The sequence below is a fragment of the Siphateles boraxobius genome, unplaced genomic scaffold (genome assembly GCF_051911475.1).
Source record: "Siphateles boraxobius isolate OS27281-9 unplaced genomic scaffold, OSU_SipBor_1 13, whole genome shotgun sequence".
NCBI classification, from domain to species: domain Eukaryota; kingdom Metazoa; phylum Chordata; class Actinopteri; order Cypriniformes; family Leuciscidae; genus Siphateles; species Siphateles boraxobius.
This window is the reverse complement of record NW_027508733.1, coordinates 26,847,984-26,866,150: the sequence shown is the minus strand read 5'-3', so window position 1 is coordinate 26,866,150 and position 18,167 is coordinate 26,847,984. Positions and strand designations below refer to the sequence as shown.

General features: G+C 38.8%; 1 protein-coding gene across 1 annotated transcript; it reads left to right on the top strand.

The window, feature by feature from the left end:
* The first annotated feature begins 885 nt into the window (after positions 1–885).
* Positions 886–11,201, top strand: LOC143735627 (adhesion G-protein coupled receptor G7-like). Its single transcript, XM_077225779.1, has 5 exons — positions 886–1,208; positions 7,929–8,010; positions 9,829–9,987; positions 10,081–10,237; positions 10,333–11,201. Exons 1-5 carry the CDS (start codon positions 926–928, stop codon positions 10,507–10,509), a joined length of 858 nt encoding a protein of 285 aa, XP_077081894.1. The 5' UTR covers positions 886–925; the 3' UTR covers positions 10,510–11,201.
* Positions 11,202–18,167: the final 6,966 nt, after the last annotated feature.

Here is an 18,167-nt window from a genome sequence, read left to right as displayed (position 1 = left end):
CCTTAAAGAACCTTTCAGTATATAGTTCTAAACCATTTTTTTCTTAGTGTGACATTGACAGAGGTCAGCACAGCACAGGTATGGGGTTTATGAATTAATACATTGTTGAACTTTCAGGTCGATTCCACACTATCCCTCAACGACTTTGCATGTGTGTTTTGGAGTTACACTAAAAAGGACTGGAGCACAGAAGGCTGCTCCAAAATTATGAACCCAGGAGGTCATGTAGTATGCAGCTGTAAACCGAAAAATTTGAAATTTGAAAAATTTCAAAATGCAAACTTTGCCATTCTGATGGTAAGATATATTTATAGGATGTAAATATCATTGATATTTGACTTAAATGGTTTAGTACACTCTAAAAAATAAAGGTTGTTTTCAGAGCAATGCCATAGAAGATACATATTTGCTTCACCAAATGACCTTTAACTGAACAATTCTTAAAAGAACCATTTTTTTCTTATTCTAAAGAACATTTTTAATAATCAGAAGAACCGTTCTCCACTATATAGAACTTTTTGTGGAATTGAAATGTTCCATGAAATGCCAATGAACCAAAGATGCCAGTAAAGAACCTTTATTTTTAAGAGTGTAAAGTCTATGATGCTGTGAATTAAAGTTCATTGCAACTAGAATTTTAGTGTCATTTTCTGCAGACATTTGATATCAACTATCAGTATTCTGAAGCTTTGCATTGGATCAGCATCACCGGCTGCGCTCTGTCTGTACTGGGTCTGGTTGTCACAGCTGTGTACCAAATCATAACCAGGTAAAGGCTTATAGTTTACACTGGCATAAACATAAACATTACACTGACATAGCCACAGCTATTTCAGTGGTGAAACTTTTTATAACTTATATTCATGCACTTTGCCACAGGAAGTCAAGAGGAGGCAGTCCTACTCTGCTAGTTGTGAACATTTGCATGAGCATGACTTTTTTCTATCTTTTCTTCATCTTCGGCATAAACAACCCTGTCCAACATCCGATTGTGGCAAATGTGTCTGTTCAGAACATAATTCCTGACTCAGACCATCACAAGTACCCAGATGAGGGTCCCTGTACAGCATTTACAGCTCTCCTTCAGTACTTCCTGTTGGCCACGTTCACTTGGAACACTCTGTACGGCATTAATGTGTTTCTCCTCTTCAAAAAAGTCTCTGGACCACCTCCATGGTTTCCAAAGGTCTCCCTGGCGATTGGATGGGGTAAGGGACATTGAACAAAACACTAATGTATTGTGTAGTTTGTGCTTGGTTTTCAGTGTGGGTTAAAACCACGGCCGTAATTTCCTATGGGGACAGGGGGATGTCTCCCCCACTTTTCAAAATACCGTTTGTGCCGCCCTATAATAGCAATAGCTCACTGAACACGCTAATGAGCAGGTATAGCAGTTGGGGCACAGACATCAATGAAACGCCAGAAACAACAACAGGTGACTTTAATGTCATCATGGATGAAAAGAAAGAAAGGAGATGTGAGTTGGTTGATTCACATTAATTAACTCAGGTCAGGATAATCATATTTTCTGTCTACACCTGTTGATGTTAGCCTTACGTTGACTGAGCTAACTTTAACATACACTGCTGCTAGGTAATTTCAGACTGTTAATGTTAGCTAAACATGTAATGTAGAACATTCTGTGTAGCCTACTAAAAAACATTCTGTATGCCTACCATGAAAACGAGTCCATTTTAAACCACAGCATTTTCTGTCAGCAACGAAGTAGTGCTGTCAACGTTAACGCATGCGATTATTTTTTGTCCAGCTTTAAAGTGTTAAAATATTTAACGCAATTAACGCAGCATTCGTTCTTTCTGTCATGTGTGACAATACAAAAGAGAACGCGCTCCGTGAATGTCCTCCTGACACACACAAGACGCACAGAAAGATGCACGCCAGTATCGCACAGACAGCGCGCCAGGATCGAGTTCTCTTTCGCGCTTGAACTAACAATAACAAACACACATTTATGCCAAAATGTCCGTTTTATCGAGTATCCCACCAGAATAGTCTTGAATTAGTTAAATAAAATCTTGAATGAAAGTAAAGAGTAGTGAGAGAATTAGACACGTGAGATCCTGTCAACAGTGGCTGGTCTTAAAGTGACAGCAGCCACTAATTCTCTCTGTCAGTACAGTTTACCAAAGAACAAAGGGAACAGAGAAAAGTACACACTGCTCTTGACTAAAGAAAGGATTAATGGATTAATCAAATAAAATAATAATTTAAATTAATTAATTTAAATTAATGGGATTATTAATGAGATTATTTTCATTGAGACATCAGTAGCTATATTAATATCAGTGATACTTGCCTTCATTCATAAAAATGCCATTAAACAATTATTTAAAATATACTGTCTTTATGTTGTTTCTACATTACAGTGGAAATTGAGTCTCATATTATTTACATTTTATTTACAGAGAAACATTAATAGCTAACATTTTTTATTTTGAAATGATTAATAAGATGATTCTCTGAAGTCTTGGCAATCGGCCCCTATTAAACAATAACGAAAGTAAGACATCTTTTTCATTATACATAGTTTAGTAGCCTACTATTCTTTTTGGCAGAATTTATCATTATAATAAAATTATTTCCTGGATTTTGTATCACCATTGTCCCTAAATGTATGTAAATGCAGGAAAGGGGTTCAAATCGAAAATATTTTCCCCCATTTTGTGTCGTGTCTACCCCCCCCCAATTCTCAAACCAAAGTTACACCCTTGGTTAAAACAATATATGCGTAAATGTATCAACTGGTATAACTATTCACATTTTTATTGTGGTTATGCCAGTTTTACTTGTGCCACTTTGCTGCTGCTGAATCATTAGCGCCACAGCAGAATAAATCCTTTTTTTTGTCAAGAAAGCATTGCTTTCTGTTTGAGTTTTCCTCACAAACTTTAATGAATCATTTCTCATCATTTACTCACCCTGGTGTTGTTCCAATGCCGTATGCCCTTCATTCTTTTTGTGACCACAAGAGGAGAATTAAAAACAAAATGTTCTGCTCGTGCTCATCCATACAATGGCAGCGAATAGCACCAGGATCAAGCTTCATGCAAAAAATATATAAAAGCTTCACAGAATGATCCCATACGCTCATGCCATATATTCCAAATGTTCTGGGAGTATACTATAGGGTTTGGGGAAAAAACAACAACCAGAAACTTGCAGAAAAATCCTGACCTTAGCCGTTGGTGTTCTGTGCACTACTGGGCAATGTGCGGGTTTGAGACTTCCCAGAGATATTTAACTCGGTAAAAAAAAGCACACAGATACTTTTTTGTGTGTGTGTGTGTGTGTGTGGGGGGGGGGGGTGTTTGTGGGGGGGGGGATTTTTAGGCATTTTATGTTGCTTTTATGTTAATCTTGATTTCTCACAACTTGTGTGCTTTTTCTGAGCAAGACGGTGTAAACTGCGGCACTTAGAGAATGCACACATTGTGCAGCCGTGCAGAGAAGACTAACTGCCAAGGTCAGGATTTTCATTAAAAAAAATACATCGAAATTTGTTTAGTTTGTTTGTTTTATATACCCCCAGTACACATGGAATATAAGACACGTGTTGCATGGGATCATTCTGTGATACTTTTGGATATTTTGCCTTATGGTCCAAAGAAGAAAGAAGGGCATGTGGCATTAGCACAACACCAGGGTGAGTAAATGAAGACCTTTTTTGTCACTTTACGGTGAACTATCCCTTTAAGGTTTGTTAAATGTTAATCATCTAAAGTACTGTATGACTGTGTGGAATTGACCCTCTCACTGTGACGTTTTCTTACCAGCATGAAGAAGCGATAACGGTGAGAGAAGTACCTCAGTTATTATTAAAGGAGTAGTTCAATTTAAAATGAAAATTACCCCATGATTTACTCACCCTCAAGCCATCCTAGGTGTAAATGACTTTCTTCTTTACAACCAGAGTTATATTAATAAACACCCTGACGCTTCTATTTCCATTCCCATTTATTCATTTAGCAGACGCCTTTATCCAAAGCGACTTACAAATGAGAACAATAGAAACAATTAATCTAACAGTAGGACAACAATATGCAAGTGCTATGACCCTTCTGTTTAATCTAATACAGTACATTTTTTTTATTTTTATAAAAAAAATAGAATAGAAGAGAAAGTGTTAGTATTAGTGGATCAAGTGCTGCCGAAAAAAATGTGACTTCAGACATTTCTTGAAAGTGGCTACGGACTCAGCAGCTCTGGTTGAGATAGGCAGATCATCCCACCAGCAGGGAACAGTCATGGTAAAGGTCAGAGAAAGAGATTTTGTGCCTCTTTGAGATGGTACCACAAGGCGACATTCGCTTGCAGAGTGCAAGTTTCTGGATGGCACATAAGCCTGAAGTAATGAGATTAGGTAAAAGGGAGCAGAGCCAGTGGTTGTTCTGTAGGCAAACGTCAGTGACTTGAAATTAATGTGAGCGGCAACTGGCAACCAGTGCAATTATGTGAGGAGAGGAGTGACGTGTGCTCTCTTCGGCTCATTAAAGACCACTCTGGCTGCAGCATTCTGGATCAGTTGCAGAGGTTTGATAGAGCGAGCTGGAAGACCAGCCAGGAGAGCATTGCAATAGTCTAGTCTGGATAGAACAAGCGCTTGGACAAGGAGTTATGTAGCATGCTCTGTTAGGAAGGGCCTGATCCTCCTAATGTTGTGCAAGGCAAATCTACATGACCGGGCAGTTCTAGCAATGTGGTCTATGAAGTTAAATTGATCATCAATTACAACCCCAAGATTCCTGGCTGACCTTGATGAAGTTATGGATGACGAGCCTAGCTGAATGGTGAAGTTGTGATGAAGTGTTGGGTTGGCCGGGACCACAAGTAGCTCTGTCTTTGCAAGGTTTAGTTGAAGGTGCTGGTCCTTCATCCAGCCAGAAATGTCTGTCAGGAAGGCTGAGATGCGAGCAGTTACCGTTGGATCATCAGGCTGGAATGAGAGGAAGAGTTGTGTGTCATCGGCGTAGCAGTGATAGGTAAAGCCATGTTTCTGAATCACAGATCCTAGTGATGTCATGTAGATGGAGAAGAGAAGTGGTCCAAGCACTCAGCCCTGAGGCACCCCAGTAGCTAGATGTTGGGTCTTAGACACCACACCCCTCCACAACACCCAAAAGGACCCACCTGAGAGGTAAGACTTCAACCATTGGAGTGCATTTCCTGAGATGCCCTTCATCTTTAGGATTGACAGGAGGATCTGGTGGTTAACCGTGTTAAAGGCAGCCGACAGATCCAGCAGGATGAGAACAGAGCTTCAATTACTGAGAGCAGGGCAGTCTCATTTGAGTGTCAGCTTTTGAAACCAGAAAAAACAACTCGTTTAAGTGTTTTAGCAACGAATGGTAGAAGGCATACCAGTCTATAATTTTCCAGATGTGCTGGATTTAGAGGGGTTTCTTAAGCAGTGGGAAAGGTATCAGTGTAAAGAGAGGTGTTTATGATGTGCGTGAGTGCGGTTACAACTGAGGAAGAAATGGCTTGAAGTTGATTAGTGAGAATAGGATCAACCGGACAGGTGGTAGGACGATTGGAAAGGAGGAGTTTGGAGACTTCTGCCTCTGAAAGCAGAGAGAAGGAGGGTAGAATGTGTGCATTAGCTGGTAAAATGTGTGTGTCAGTTTGTGATCTTGTCAATTGGCCGCTGATGGTGGTTGTTTTATCTATGAAGAATGTGGCAAAATCATCAGCTGTTAGGCTTGATGGAGGAGGAGGAGTGTTGAGAAGACAGGAGAAGGTTTTGAAAAGTATGCAAGAGTCAGAAGTCAGTTGTTAATTTTGTTGAGATAGTAAGTCATTTTAGCAGTAGAGATATTAGCAGAGAAGGAAGAGAGGAGGGATTAATAAAGACCAAGGTCAGTAGGATCTTTCGATTAGCGCCACTTCCTCTCTGAACCCCTGAGATTAGAACAATGTTCGCTGAGAACATCAGCTAACCAGAGGCAGAAGGTGTGGTGCGGGCTGGCCTGGAGGAAAGGGGGCAGAAGTTGTCCAAGCAGGATGTTAAAGTGGAGAAAAGAGTATCAGTTGCACTGTTAGTATCTTGTGTTGAGAGCTGATCAGGTGGAGTGAGTGTGGATGAGACAAAAGAGGATAGGTGAGAGGGTGAAAGTGAGGTTCCGCCGAAAGGTGACCTGTGGAGGAGTGTGTGATGTGTTCTGAGGCAGGTTGAGTTTGAGAGTGAGGAGGAAGTGATCTGAGATGTGCAGCGGACTTACCAGTGTATGGTCAGTGGAGCAGTAGCGCGTTGTAAATAAGGTCCAATTGGTTACATGATTTGTGAGTAGCCGCTGTAGATACTCATTTGAGGTCTAATGAGGCAAGCAGAGTGTGGAAATCAGAAGCCTGAGGTTTTTCTAGGTGGATGTTGAAGTCTTCAAGAACTATGAGAGGAGTTCCACATCAAGCTCCTCCAAGAAAAGCTGGAGCTGACCTGGGGGACGATATACAACTACAAAATGTATTTTAATAGGACTAGTGATAGTAATTGAATGTGATTCAAATTAGCCGTTGTCACATAGAGGTGGTAAAATATCAAATTTCTAGTCGTTTGAGATGAGCAGACCAGTACCTCCACCCCTTCCACTCAGGCGAGGGGTGTGTGAGAAAGTGAAGTTAGTGGAGAGGGCAGCAGGTGTGACAGTGTCCTTTGGTCTGATCCAGGTCTCAGTCAGGGCCAATAGGCTGAGACCTGAACGACTAGAAATAGATGTAATGAAATCAGCTTTGTTTACAGAGGACTGGCAGTTCCAGAGATCAATAGGAAAAGAGAATAAAGTACTAGAAGACACCGGAAAGGTACACAGGTTGTTAGGATTGTACTGACTCCGACGTGTGACATTTGATTTACGTATGTTAGTAATAGTAGGGATTTGAAAATACATAGTGTAAAAGAGCTCACAAACAGAAAGATCAGATGAAAAGTTGTGTAGAAGAGAAAGGAAACATCAATAAAATAAAATAAACAACAAGAAATTAATACTCAAGTGCATTGTCAGTGTCCTTGCTCGGTCTTCACACGATGAGGGCTTCAGACGAGGGCTGCCACGACCGCTGCCGCGGTGCACTAACCAATTATATACACGCCTATTACCTATTATGTTATTAAATACAGCAGGCCACGCCCTACTACTTAGCCATACGAAACTCAAAAGACACGACACACAAACAAACGCCAGGTCAGCACACGTTTTACCAGGGGTAAAACAGAAAACAAAACAAAGTTTCCTAGCGACGAAGAGCCGCGCTAAAATCTAATGAGAAATGTAAACACTCACAGACTGATGTTCTATCCTGTTGTTCCACTGCTTCTTCTAACAAGTACTAGCAGATGAGTAGAATAAGTACAGAATTAAGTCAGACATAGTTTAGTAGCCTACTATTCTTTTTGGCAGAATTTATCATTATAATCAAATTATTTCCTGGATTTTGTATCACCATTGTCCCTAAATGTATGTAAATGCAGGAAAGGGGTTCAAATCGAAAATATTTTCCCCCATTTTGTGTTGTGTCTTCAGAAATCACTCATCTTGCTTAAACTAAATACGAATAAGAAGCCTTGATTGTATTGGAAAAAAACCCCACTAATGACTCAGCGAAAAGATATGATAAAACTGTATTTCAAATAATTGTTTAGTTATATTGATCAAGTACCTTTACTGCAGTGTACATGACTGTATTTTAATTTTTAAAAAAAACTTTTCCAAAAACGAAATAAATAAAGAAAGATAGGTGTATATTGTCAACCAGCATTTTTATGAATATTGGTAAATCGTTTTTTCTTATTTCATCCACCCCTGCATCCTGGGTATTAACTGCACAATCAAACAAAAGACTAAACCCTAAATATGAAATAATATATATAATATATAATGTAATTAAATGTCAAAACATATTTTTCTGTTTAGTTCTACCTGCTGTTATTGTTGGTATCTCATTGGGTTCCACCTACAGTGTGAAAGAGCCTTTAGGTTATCGACAAGAAGAGTTGTAAGTATCAAATATTTCAAATTTTTTAAACTCAACTTTATTTCTTTTATGCCCAGACTCACAGACAAGGCTTACGCCTAGTCCCAGACTAAAATGCATGTTTGAGCTGTTTTATGTCAGTGCCATTGTTTTTTCTAAAGATGAACACTAATGTTTTTTAAGGTACCTTTAAAAAAAGATACTTAAATGGCCTAATTTAAGACATAACCCTGTCTTAATCTAAGCCCTGCCTGTGAAACCAGCCCTTAGGATAGTTCACCCAAAAAGAAAAATTCTGTCATCATTTACTCACCCTCCCATCGTACCAGACCCGCAAGACTTTCGTTCATCTTCAAAGCACAAATTGACAGTATACGCAACAACCACTTTGACACTTTGAGCTGTTTAGTCCAAATGTGATCACTATATATGATGAACAAATTGAATTTAGGCTTTTATTCACATATGAACATTGTTCAGTGAACATAAACAGAAGCTCAAGCATCCTTGCTTGCATCGCTGAGAGCGTCAGGCTTGGGTGAAATCCTCCACCGTGTCCCAAACGCTCAAGACTGGATGATTGGTGTCTTGGGGTGAGGCGTGCTGAACAGCAGCGTCCCACTCCAGTTCCTTTCTTCCCCGGAGGTGCATGAGGAGGTCACAGAGTCGTGGAGGCACCTTTTTTTCTGCTGAAACCACTCTGGTGCCTTCTCCATTCCCTCGATGGTTGGGTGGCCAAAGGGTACATGGTATCCCCCCAGTGGAGTGTGCCGTTGCAATGCAGCTATACCTTCAAAATGCTGCCGTCTGGCAGAGTAATCTGCGTCTCCCATTCAAGGCCTGTAAGTTTTCATCTGTGATTACGGCCAAGGCTTAAAGCAATGCTGGACAGGCATCTCCGCCTCTGCCCTGCACGCCATGGCCCTCCTGCAAGTGTGTCAGACCAAGGAACTCAAAGAGTTGCACGAGGGTAGTTCTGATCCAGGGTTGATGCAGGAACTGCGCACAGCGACGGACCTCACCCTACGTGCGACGAATGTCACTGCGAGGGTAGCTCACTGGATTTTGGAAGACGTCTTGGCATATCAAACTCACGACCGGCCGTGCCCCCTTGGAGTGAGAGCTCACTCCACTCAGAGTGTTGCCTCCTCCTGGGCATTGGCACACAGTGCCTTGCTGGCAGACATTTGTAGAACTGCGGAATTCACTCTCCAATGTCCATTGGCTTGTTTTATTTACACTCAAATGTGATTGGGTTCTCAGGCGACATTCAAATTTGTCAATAACCTGGCGTAACTTCTCTGTTCCCTCTGTTCCCTCCCTCCTCTTGCTAAAGCTCAAACATGCTGCATATCACATGAGAATGAAGCTCATTGGTTCTTGCAGAAGCGAGCAAGCATGGTTGGGCTTCCATATTCCATAACTGATGCATGCTTTGATGAATGTTTATATTTGAATAAAAGCTTAAATTCAGTATGTTCATTTCATAAAGCGATCGAGTCATTTAAGGAAATTTGGACTAAGCCACTCAATTCGTGGGGATTAGTTTCATGATCTCTTTACGGACTTTTTGAAGCGCAAAAGTGGAAGTTGCATAACTGTCAACGGAGGGACAGAAAGCTCACAGATTTCAGTTAAAATATCATAATTTGTGTTTCGAAGATGAAATAAAGTCTTATGGGTTTGGAACGATATGAAGTTGAGTGAATGACAGAATTTTCATTTTTGGGTGAACTAACCCTTTAAATGTAAAAAAAATTAATAAAAAAAATACCTTTTTGTTCTTACATTGTTCACTCTGGATTTTAGTAGTTCAGTTGTCTTTCTTCTTTAATGAAGTTGCTGGCTGGCTTCACTGGACCATAAACAGAAGTTCAGTATGGGGAAACCCATGTTTTGGGGATTCTTGCTCCCATTAGCGCTCATACTGCTCTCAAACATGGCAATACTGCTGCACTTCTTTCACATCATCTGCAGGACCAACCCTAACTTAAACAGGTATGTTTACTTGGGGACTGGAAAAACACTATCAGTTATCAACCAAAAGGCATTATGAGAATATATTTAACCAATAACACTGTTGCTGTTTAGTTCACGGAAAACTCTAAAGAAGAAGATTTTGAGTAGTTTCTCTCTGGCAGTGATGCTCGGTCTGTCCTGGGTCACCGGCTACATTTTGATCGTCACCCATGAAACAAATCTCAAACTTATTTTGAGTGTGGTTTTCTGTCTATTAAACACAACACAGGTGTGTTAATGCACATTGCATAAAAATGTACAAAATCTTATAATGGATTATAAATTAAATCAACAATGCTTCTGTTTTTCTTTCCATTTCCAAAGGGTGTTCAAATATTAATTTTATTCACTCTGATGCCGTTATTAAACTCAAACCCAGCATTTCTGGATAGTCTGCGTGTGTCAAACATAGGCTTTCACAGGAAGACTTTCTATTTACGGGAAACAAAAAATCAACGAAAGCAAGAAAGCTACAAATCCACTGAATTTGAATTGGCCTGATTGGCCATCAAAGGTAATGACCAAAATATTATTATTTTGAAACTTCTTTTAATTCATTTCTTACAATGAATGATGCCAAGGAGAAATATCAGCTTAAGTCAGATATTTTGTCTAGGTGTTCGTACTAGCAATTATATTTTGTGTATGTGTGAATTTTGTGTGTATTTGTGTGTTTATACACACATTTTTTATGTGTGATATATTTAATGTATTTACAATGTTTTTTGTATGTGCCATTGGGAGCTTTTGGGGCTTTGTTCACACTGTACACTAAATTGATTTGGTTTTAAATTTCAATCTTTAGGACTTACTGTTGAAACATTTTTCAGGTTATGAATTCTGACCTGCTAATTACACTAGTAATATAGGCTTCTATTCACCATGTAATGAATGTCATATAATTCACACGAAAATGTGCCACATTCCAAATAATGATAAAAACTGCTCGAAATCTGATCTGAGGGTGAAAACAATTGAAAACCACAACAACAACAACAACAATAGATATAGCTTTGTTAACACCTGAATTCATTGGCTTTATTTGCTGTTCAGACTAAAGAAACTAAACATTTTTAGATGTGTCTGAACAAAGCTTGACAACAAGTTTATTGTCAGTTGCCAGTTCTGTTTTTTTGCTATGTTTGATTTTTTTGTGCTCTAATGTAAAATAATATAAATGTACTGTAAACACACCAATCCTCACACCAAGTTTGTCTCATTGCTTCTTTTGTAGTAATCACTGTTGACATATATTAAACATTGATGAAATGACACACACACACACACACACACACACACACACACACACACACACACACACACACACACACACACACACACACACACACACACACACACATATATATATATACGCACAGATTAATTTTGCATTGAGACAAGACAAGCTAAACATTATGGGAAGTTGCTGTCTTGCAATTTATCAGAAAATAATATCTTCAACATTTTATTATGTGAAGTGGTTGTTCACACACACACACACACACACACACACACACACACACACACACACACACACACACGCGCACACACACACACACACACACACACACACACACACACACACACACACACACACACACACACACACACACACACGTCTGGTTCGCTATCTTTGTGGGGACTCTCCATAGGCATAATGGTTTTTATACTGTACAAACTGTATATTCTATCCCCTTACACTAATCCTACCCCTAAACCTACCCGCAGAAAACTTTATGCATTTTTTTACATTTTCAAAATTCAAAGTTTAGTAGATTTGTTAAACCATTTCCCTCGTGGGGACTGCTGGCTGGTCCACACAATGTAGGTGATCTCAGGTTTTACTATCCTTGTGGGGACATTTGGTCACACACACACACACACACACACACACACACACACACACACACACACACACACACACACACACACACACACACACACACACACACACACACACACACACTATTCATAGCTCTTGGTATTAGCAAGTGCCAGACCACTCAGGTTTTTTTTTTTTTTTTTTTTTTTTTTGCCATTTTCTGTTCTCACAGAAAAGTAGAATATTAGACTACTCTGTCTGTTATTAAGTTTTTTTTTTACTGGTCTGCTAATGAGTCTATGAATCTATGATTCTAATCTTTTTTTTATATATACAGCGGATGCCACTGAATACATTATCTCACAACCTCGCTTCATAATACATGCCAGCCATGGCGCTGCTCTGAATAAAGTCTATTACATTAAAAACAAGGTGGATACCCCACATTAAAATATGCATTTTATTTGTAGTATTGGGCGCAAAATAAACATTTTTAAATGTAGAACATTACTTAAACATCCCAGTATTTCTCGTTCTCTCTTTGTCCTTTGTTCTCTGTTTGTCCCGTGTTCCACGGGAGTTTTCGCATGTTATTGCAATAACTGTGTATATTCCTCCCTCCGCTGCTGCTGCAGCGGCTTGTGAGCTCCTTCACACTTCAGTGTCACAGCTGCAAACATCGCACCCGCATTCCCTTCTTCTCATTTCAGCTGATTTTTAATCATGTCTCATTGTCCTCAACTCTTCCCACATTTACAGTACATGTTATATGGGCAACTAGGGATAATAAGACCCTGGATTTACTGCAAATGTGAAGGATGCTTATAGTTCCTTCCCACGCTTGGTCGCTCAGATCATAATCTGGTCCACCTCTTATCCGTCTACAAACCTTTAGTCAAGGTGAAAAAAAATACAGGGCCAGACGGTATTTGCTCCAGACTGCTCAGGGACTGTGCAGACCAGCTTTGTCAGGTGGTTCTGTACATCATTAACCGGAGCCTTTGTCTGGAGAAAGTTCCTGTTCTATGGAAAACTTCCTGTGTGTTTCCAGTACCGAAGATTGCACAACCGAGGGAGCCTCACCATTTCAGACCTGTGGTTTTAACTTCTCACTTGATGAAAATCATGGAGAGGCTGATATTGAACCATCTACGACCCCTGGTGAGCCTGAAGATAGACCCAGTGCAGTTTGTATACAAACCAGGCATTGGGGTGGACGATGCTGTTATCTACTTGCTGCACAGATCCCTCTTGCACATCGAGGAGCCCAGATGCACTGTGAGGTGCATGTTCTTAAACTTCCAGAGCCTTTAATACAATACAACCGTTGCTGCTGAGGGAGAAGTTGGTTGGCGGCGAGGGTCGACAGTCAGCTGACTGCGTGGACTATTGACTACAAACAGACCACAATACGTGAGGCTTCATGGCTGTGTGTCTGAAAAGGTGTTCTCCAGCATAGGGGCTCCACAGGGGACAGTGCTCTCTCCTTTCACATCAGACTTCAATTATCCCAGCTAGCAGGGAACGTTCTCAGAACTTTGGCTAACATTCCCTACAAGTTTGGTTAATGTTTTAAAGAAAACATTTGAATGTAATGTTCTAAGAATGTTTTATGGATGTTTTATCATTTCAAATAATGTTCCTATAAGGTTAAATGTAAACTAAGATATAACGTTTTAACTGTAACATTTTGAGGATGTTTTGGGAATGTTGTTGAGATAACAGATAAGACAATGTTCTCAATAAAACATTGGCACAATGTTCCATAATAATAGGAGAGGAACATTATCATATCAACGTTCGCAAAATGTTTTGAGGATATCATTGAGGCCTGAGATGACAGTGTTTTTTATAAAACGTTCTTGTAATGTGACGTGTTAGCAAAGCAAGAACGTTTTAAATGTAAAATTTTGAGGATGTTTTGGGAATGTTTTTGAGATAACAGATAATACAATGTTCAAAATAAAACATTGGCACAATGTTCCATAATAACAGAGGAGGAACATTATCATATCAACGTTCGCAAAATGTTTTGAGGATATCATTGAGGCCTGAGATGACGGAGTGTTTTTTATAAAACGTTCTTGTAATGTGACGTGTTAACAAAGCAAGAACATTTTATATGTAACATTTTCAGGATGTTGTTGAGGTAAAAGTTTGTAGAATCATCTTTTATAAAACATTGACACAATGTCCCATAATAACAGAGGAGGAACATTATCAAATTAACGTTCGAAAAATGTTTTGAGGATATCATTGAGGCCTGAGATGACGGAGTGTTTTTTTATAAAACGTTCTTGTAATTTGAAGTGTTAACAAAGCAAGAACATTATAACTGTAACATTTTGAGGATGTTTTGGGAATGTTGTTGAGATAACAGATAATACAATGTTCTCAATAAAACATTGGTACAATGTTCCATAATAACAGAGGAGGAACATTATCATATCAACGTTCGCAAAATGTTTTGAGGATATCATTGAGGCCTGAGATGACGGAGTGTTTTTTATAAAACGTTCTTGTAATGTGAAGTGTTAACAAAGCAAGAGCATTACAACTGTAACATTTTGAGGATGTTTTGGGAATGTTGTTGAGATAACAGATAAGACAATGTTCTCAATAAAACATTGGTACAATGTTCCATAATGACAGAGGAACATTATCAAATCAACGTTCGTAAAATGTTTTGACGATATTATTTAGTCCTGAGATGATAAAATGTTTTTAATAAAACATTCCTTTCAATTTACTTTTTAACATTTTGCATGAAACATTTTGAGGATTTTTTTAGGGATGTTGTTATCTTTTATAAATCATTAGCACAATAACAAAGGAGGAACATTATCAAAGCAACATTCATCAAATGTTTTGAGGACATTATTGGCCTAAGATGACAAAATCTCATAATATGATGAGTAACAAAAGCTCATAACATTTTAAGGATATTTTAGGGAAGCTGTTTAGGTAACAGATTGTAGAATTATTTAAACCTATAAAATATTGGCATAATGTTCCATATTAAAAGAGGAGATTATCAAAACAGCATTTGTAAAGTGTTTTGAGGATATTACTCTGAACTGTTTGAACTGTTGCGCGAAATGTGTTTAGAAGAGACGAGAAGCTGATTGGGGGTCACTATGATCGACGTTTAAAACTACCAATCACAGCGTGATTTTCTCATGACGTAAGAACATTTGAAATCGACAAACAGCGCAAAGAAAGTAACGTTTTTGTTGAAGAAATCGGCGCAAAATGCCCGTTGTCTAAATTGACAAATTGCCAAACAACAGAACTCCTGGTCAACGGAAGAGCTCTTTCACAACTGTAAGTTTTTTTTTGTGTGTATTTTTCAGTTTACATATAGCTTTCTCTTATCCTTGATATATGTCTTTCAGTGTTAGATTTCACTTTCTTAGAATTGTATGACAGTCGCATTAAATCTGAGTATATGTTACTTTTGAATAACAGCTAGATTTGTTTTAATCCAGACTCCAAACTGCCTGTTTGAAGATGAATATAAAACCGATGACGCAATAAAGTCTCCATTTACAACAAAGGTAGCCTACTATAATATTGTGTTCTGTGTATATGAATACTCTATTTTTGCAACTTAAAAGTGTTAATCTTATTGTCTTTTGAAAGTAAAAGTTAATAATATTTCAGTAATTCATAAAGAGGTAATGGGAAAATTGGAAAAAGCATTCAGTCTAAAACGTTTTCAGTCTTTTGTGTTTCTAGCAAATATTGTATGTGCTTGTAATATCGTTGTATGTTGACAGACCATGTTTTAAAATATTTCAGGTAATTACTTTGGGGCTGATGGTCAATGTAAAGGACACAATCTGTCAAACATAAACCTGCAGAGGTGAATGGATATGGGAGCTAAAGAGACTTGTAACTGGTAGGTGGTTTTGTAACTTGTTGTAAATCTTCACAGAATTACCTTTATATTATAATACAGATTATAGTAATCTTGTTCAAATGTTAGGAAATAATTATGTTGGTTTAAGAAAGCCAACATATTGTTAACCTATTTGAACTAAATATTATTATTATTATTATTTTTCTGAGACAAAAATTTTCAACCCTTAACTCCTAGAGCTTTAGTGCTAAAAGCACCTAACACAGACCATAAATGATCTCATCCAAAAGACATCCAAAAATGAGAATTAGCCCATGATTTACTCACCCTCAAGTCATCCTTGGTGCATATGACATTCTTCTTTCAGACGAATACAATCGGAGTTATATTAAAAAATGTCCTGGCTCTTCCGAGCTTTATAATGGCAGTGAATGGCCGTTTCTGTTTTAAGTCTATAAAAGTGCATCCATCCATGATAAAAGTAATCCACACGGCTCTGGCGGGGTTATAAAGGCCTTTTGAAGCGAAGTAGTGCTGGGCGGTATACCGGTTCATACCGAAAACCGGTGTATATTTTTGTTATGATATTAATTTTTAATATACCGCCATACCGATGTATTTAATTACACAACGTTCGGAACGACATTACGCCACGCGACACTGTTTCAGACGGACCCTTTACAATGTTGCACTTCTAAGCAGCGACTGCGAGGCGAGAGTAAACAGCAGTGCTCTGGTGTTACGTTACAGGGAAGATGGATGCTGCAGAACTATGGCGTTATTTTCCTGTCAAATGTCGAGAGCGCATTATTGTAGCGCGAAAGTACATTAATATAATGCGCGAGCGCGAATCTCTCTGCTCACGCGCGGAATATAATGTGCCGCGCTCTCAGATACACGCTGCGAATTGCTATTTCGCGTGCGATATTCGGCAGCGTTTAACGCCTCGTGACTAAACAATGGGCGCCAATGTGAGTGTGCACACCGACGCGTAAAACGCCACGCGTAAAAGCGTAATTTTTTTTAAAACGCCTCGGGTTCGTTTTTTTGGTTTGACGCGCCGCGTCAAAAACTATCCGACCAATGAGATTGGCGCTTTTGCTCACGTGTCTGGAGCTTCTGAAGTTACAGTAAAACACAACTTGGGGGCGCTCAAACACAAAACGGTCTTGCCGAGCACACATACGTAATGGCGAAGAAGATATACAGCGTCTTCTACACCAAAGCAGAGAATGTCTAATGACCAAAGCCCGTCTACGGACATTCTCTTATTAGACATTATTATTATTAGACTTATTAGACATTCTCTGACTACACTCTTTCGGGAAGAAATAAGACGAGGAAGATGCAAGGCCAGATGAATGTAGAGCTGCTGGTCTTGTTGGTGTCTTTATAAAGAGACACCAACGAGAATAAAGAACTATATGACAAACGCGACAAACTTGCTCTCTTCTTCTGAGTGACAAGCGTGTGTCAGAAGCACTTTGTGGACCGGGGTATTTCTGTTTTACATTAAGCGCCATCTAATGTCAGGGAATAAATTTGCATGTTCACTCGGCTCATCGTCAGCGAAAATCGCTTGGGTGTGAACACAAAAAACGTGTTGAAAAACGCTGACGAATAACGCGAGCCGATATTCGTCCCGGTGTGTACGAGGCTTTAGAATAGGTCTATTTTCTCTGGACTCGCTCAGAGAATCCTGCACTTAAAACGTGTTCAGTGCAATTGCGAATCTCTCCTCTTCCCCAGCTGACAATTTTAGGTTATAAGAACGTTTTCATAACGTTCCCATTAAGTTATAAAAACGTTATTTCTGAATGTTATAGGAACATTCAAAACGTCCAGTTTTTTAGACGTTGTATTAACGTTATTTCTTGGTTATTATAAGAACTTTATTCAAAACATTATAAGAACGTTCAATTCTCCCGTTATATAAACGTTGTATTAACGTTATTTCCTGGTTACAAGAACGTTGTTAGAACGTTAAGAAATAACAATTTTAGGTTATACTGGGCGCTATTCTATTCTACAATATTCACTAATGACAGTAAAATAGACCATCCTAAGTCAATTTACTGCAGTAATTCCTCTCTCAACCAGTAGAAAATGCTTTGAACACCTGATTATGCATGAGAAAAAAAAAACGTCATAAACCGGAAAACCGGCATCATTTTGAAAAAAAAAAACGTGATATAAATTTTTGGTCAAACCGCCCAGCACTAAAGCGAAGCGATGCGTTTGTGTAAGAAAAATATCCATATTTAAAACTTTATTGACTAAAATAACTAGCTTTAAAATAACTAGCTTAGCATATATTTCTTTCTGCTTTTGAAGTAACTAAAACGTACAGCTTCACTAATAGCAAAGAGATGCTGCACTTACAGGTATGATTAATTCACTCTAGAAATAGTTCTATCGCCAATACATTCAAATGCAGTGTTACTTTATCTGTATCTGATTTAAAACAAGCAGAAA

Bases quoted from the DNA above. Each gene is read 5' to 3' on its own strand.
- LOC143735627 (XM_077225779.1), top strand. From the start codon at position 926: ATGAGCATGACTTTTTTCTATCTTTTCTTCATCTTCGGCATAAACAAC. The intron at 1,209-7,928 runs GTAAGGGACATT...TTTTCTGTTTAG, and splicing joins CTCCCTGGCGATTGGATGGG to TTCTACCTGCTGTTATTGTT. The intron at 9,988-10,080 runs GTATGTTTACTT...GTTGCTGTTTAG, and splicing joins ACCAACCCTAACTTAAACAG to TTCACGGAAAACTCTAAAGA.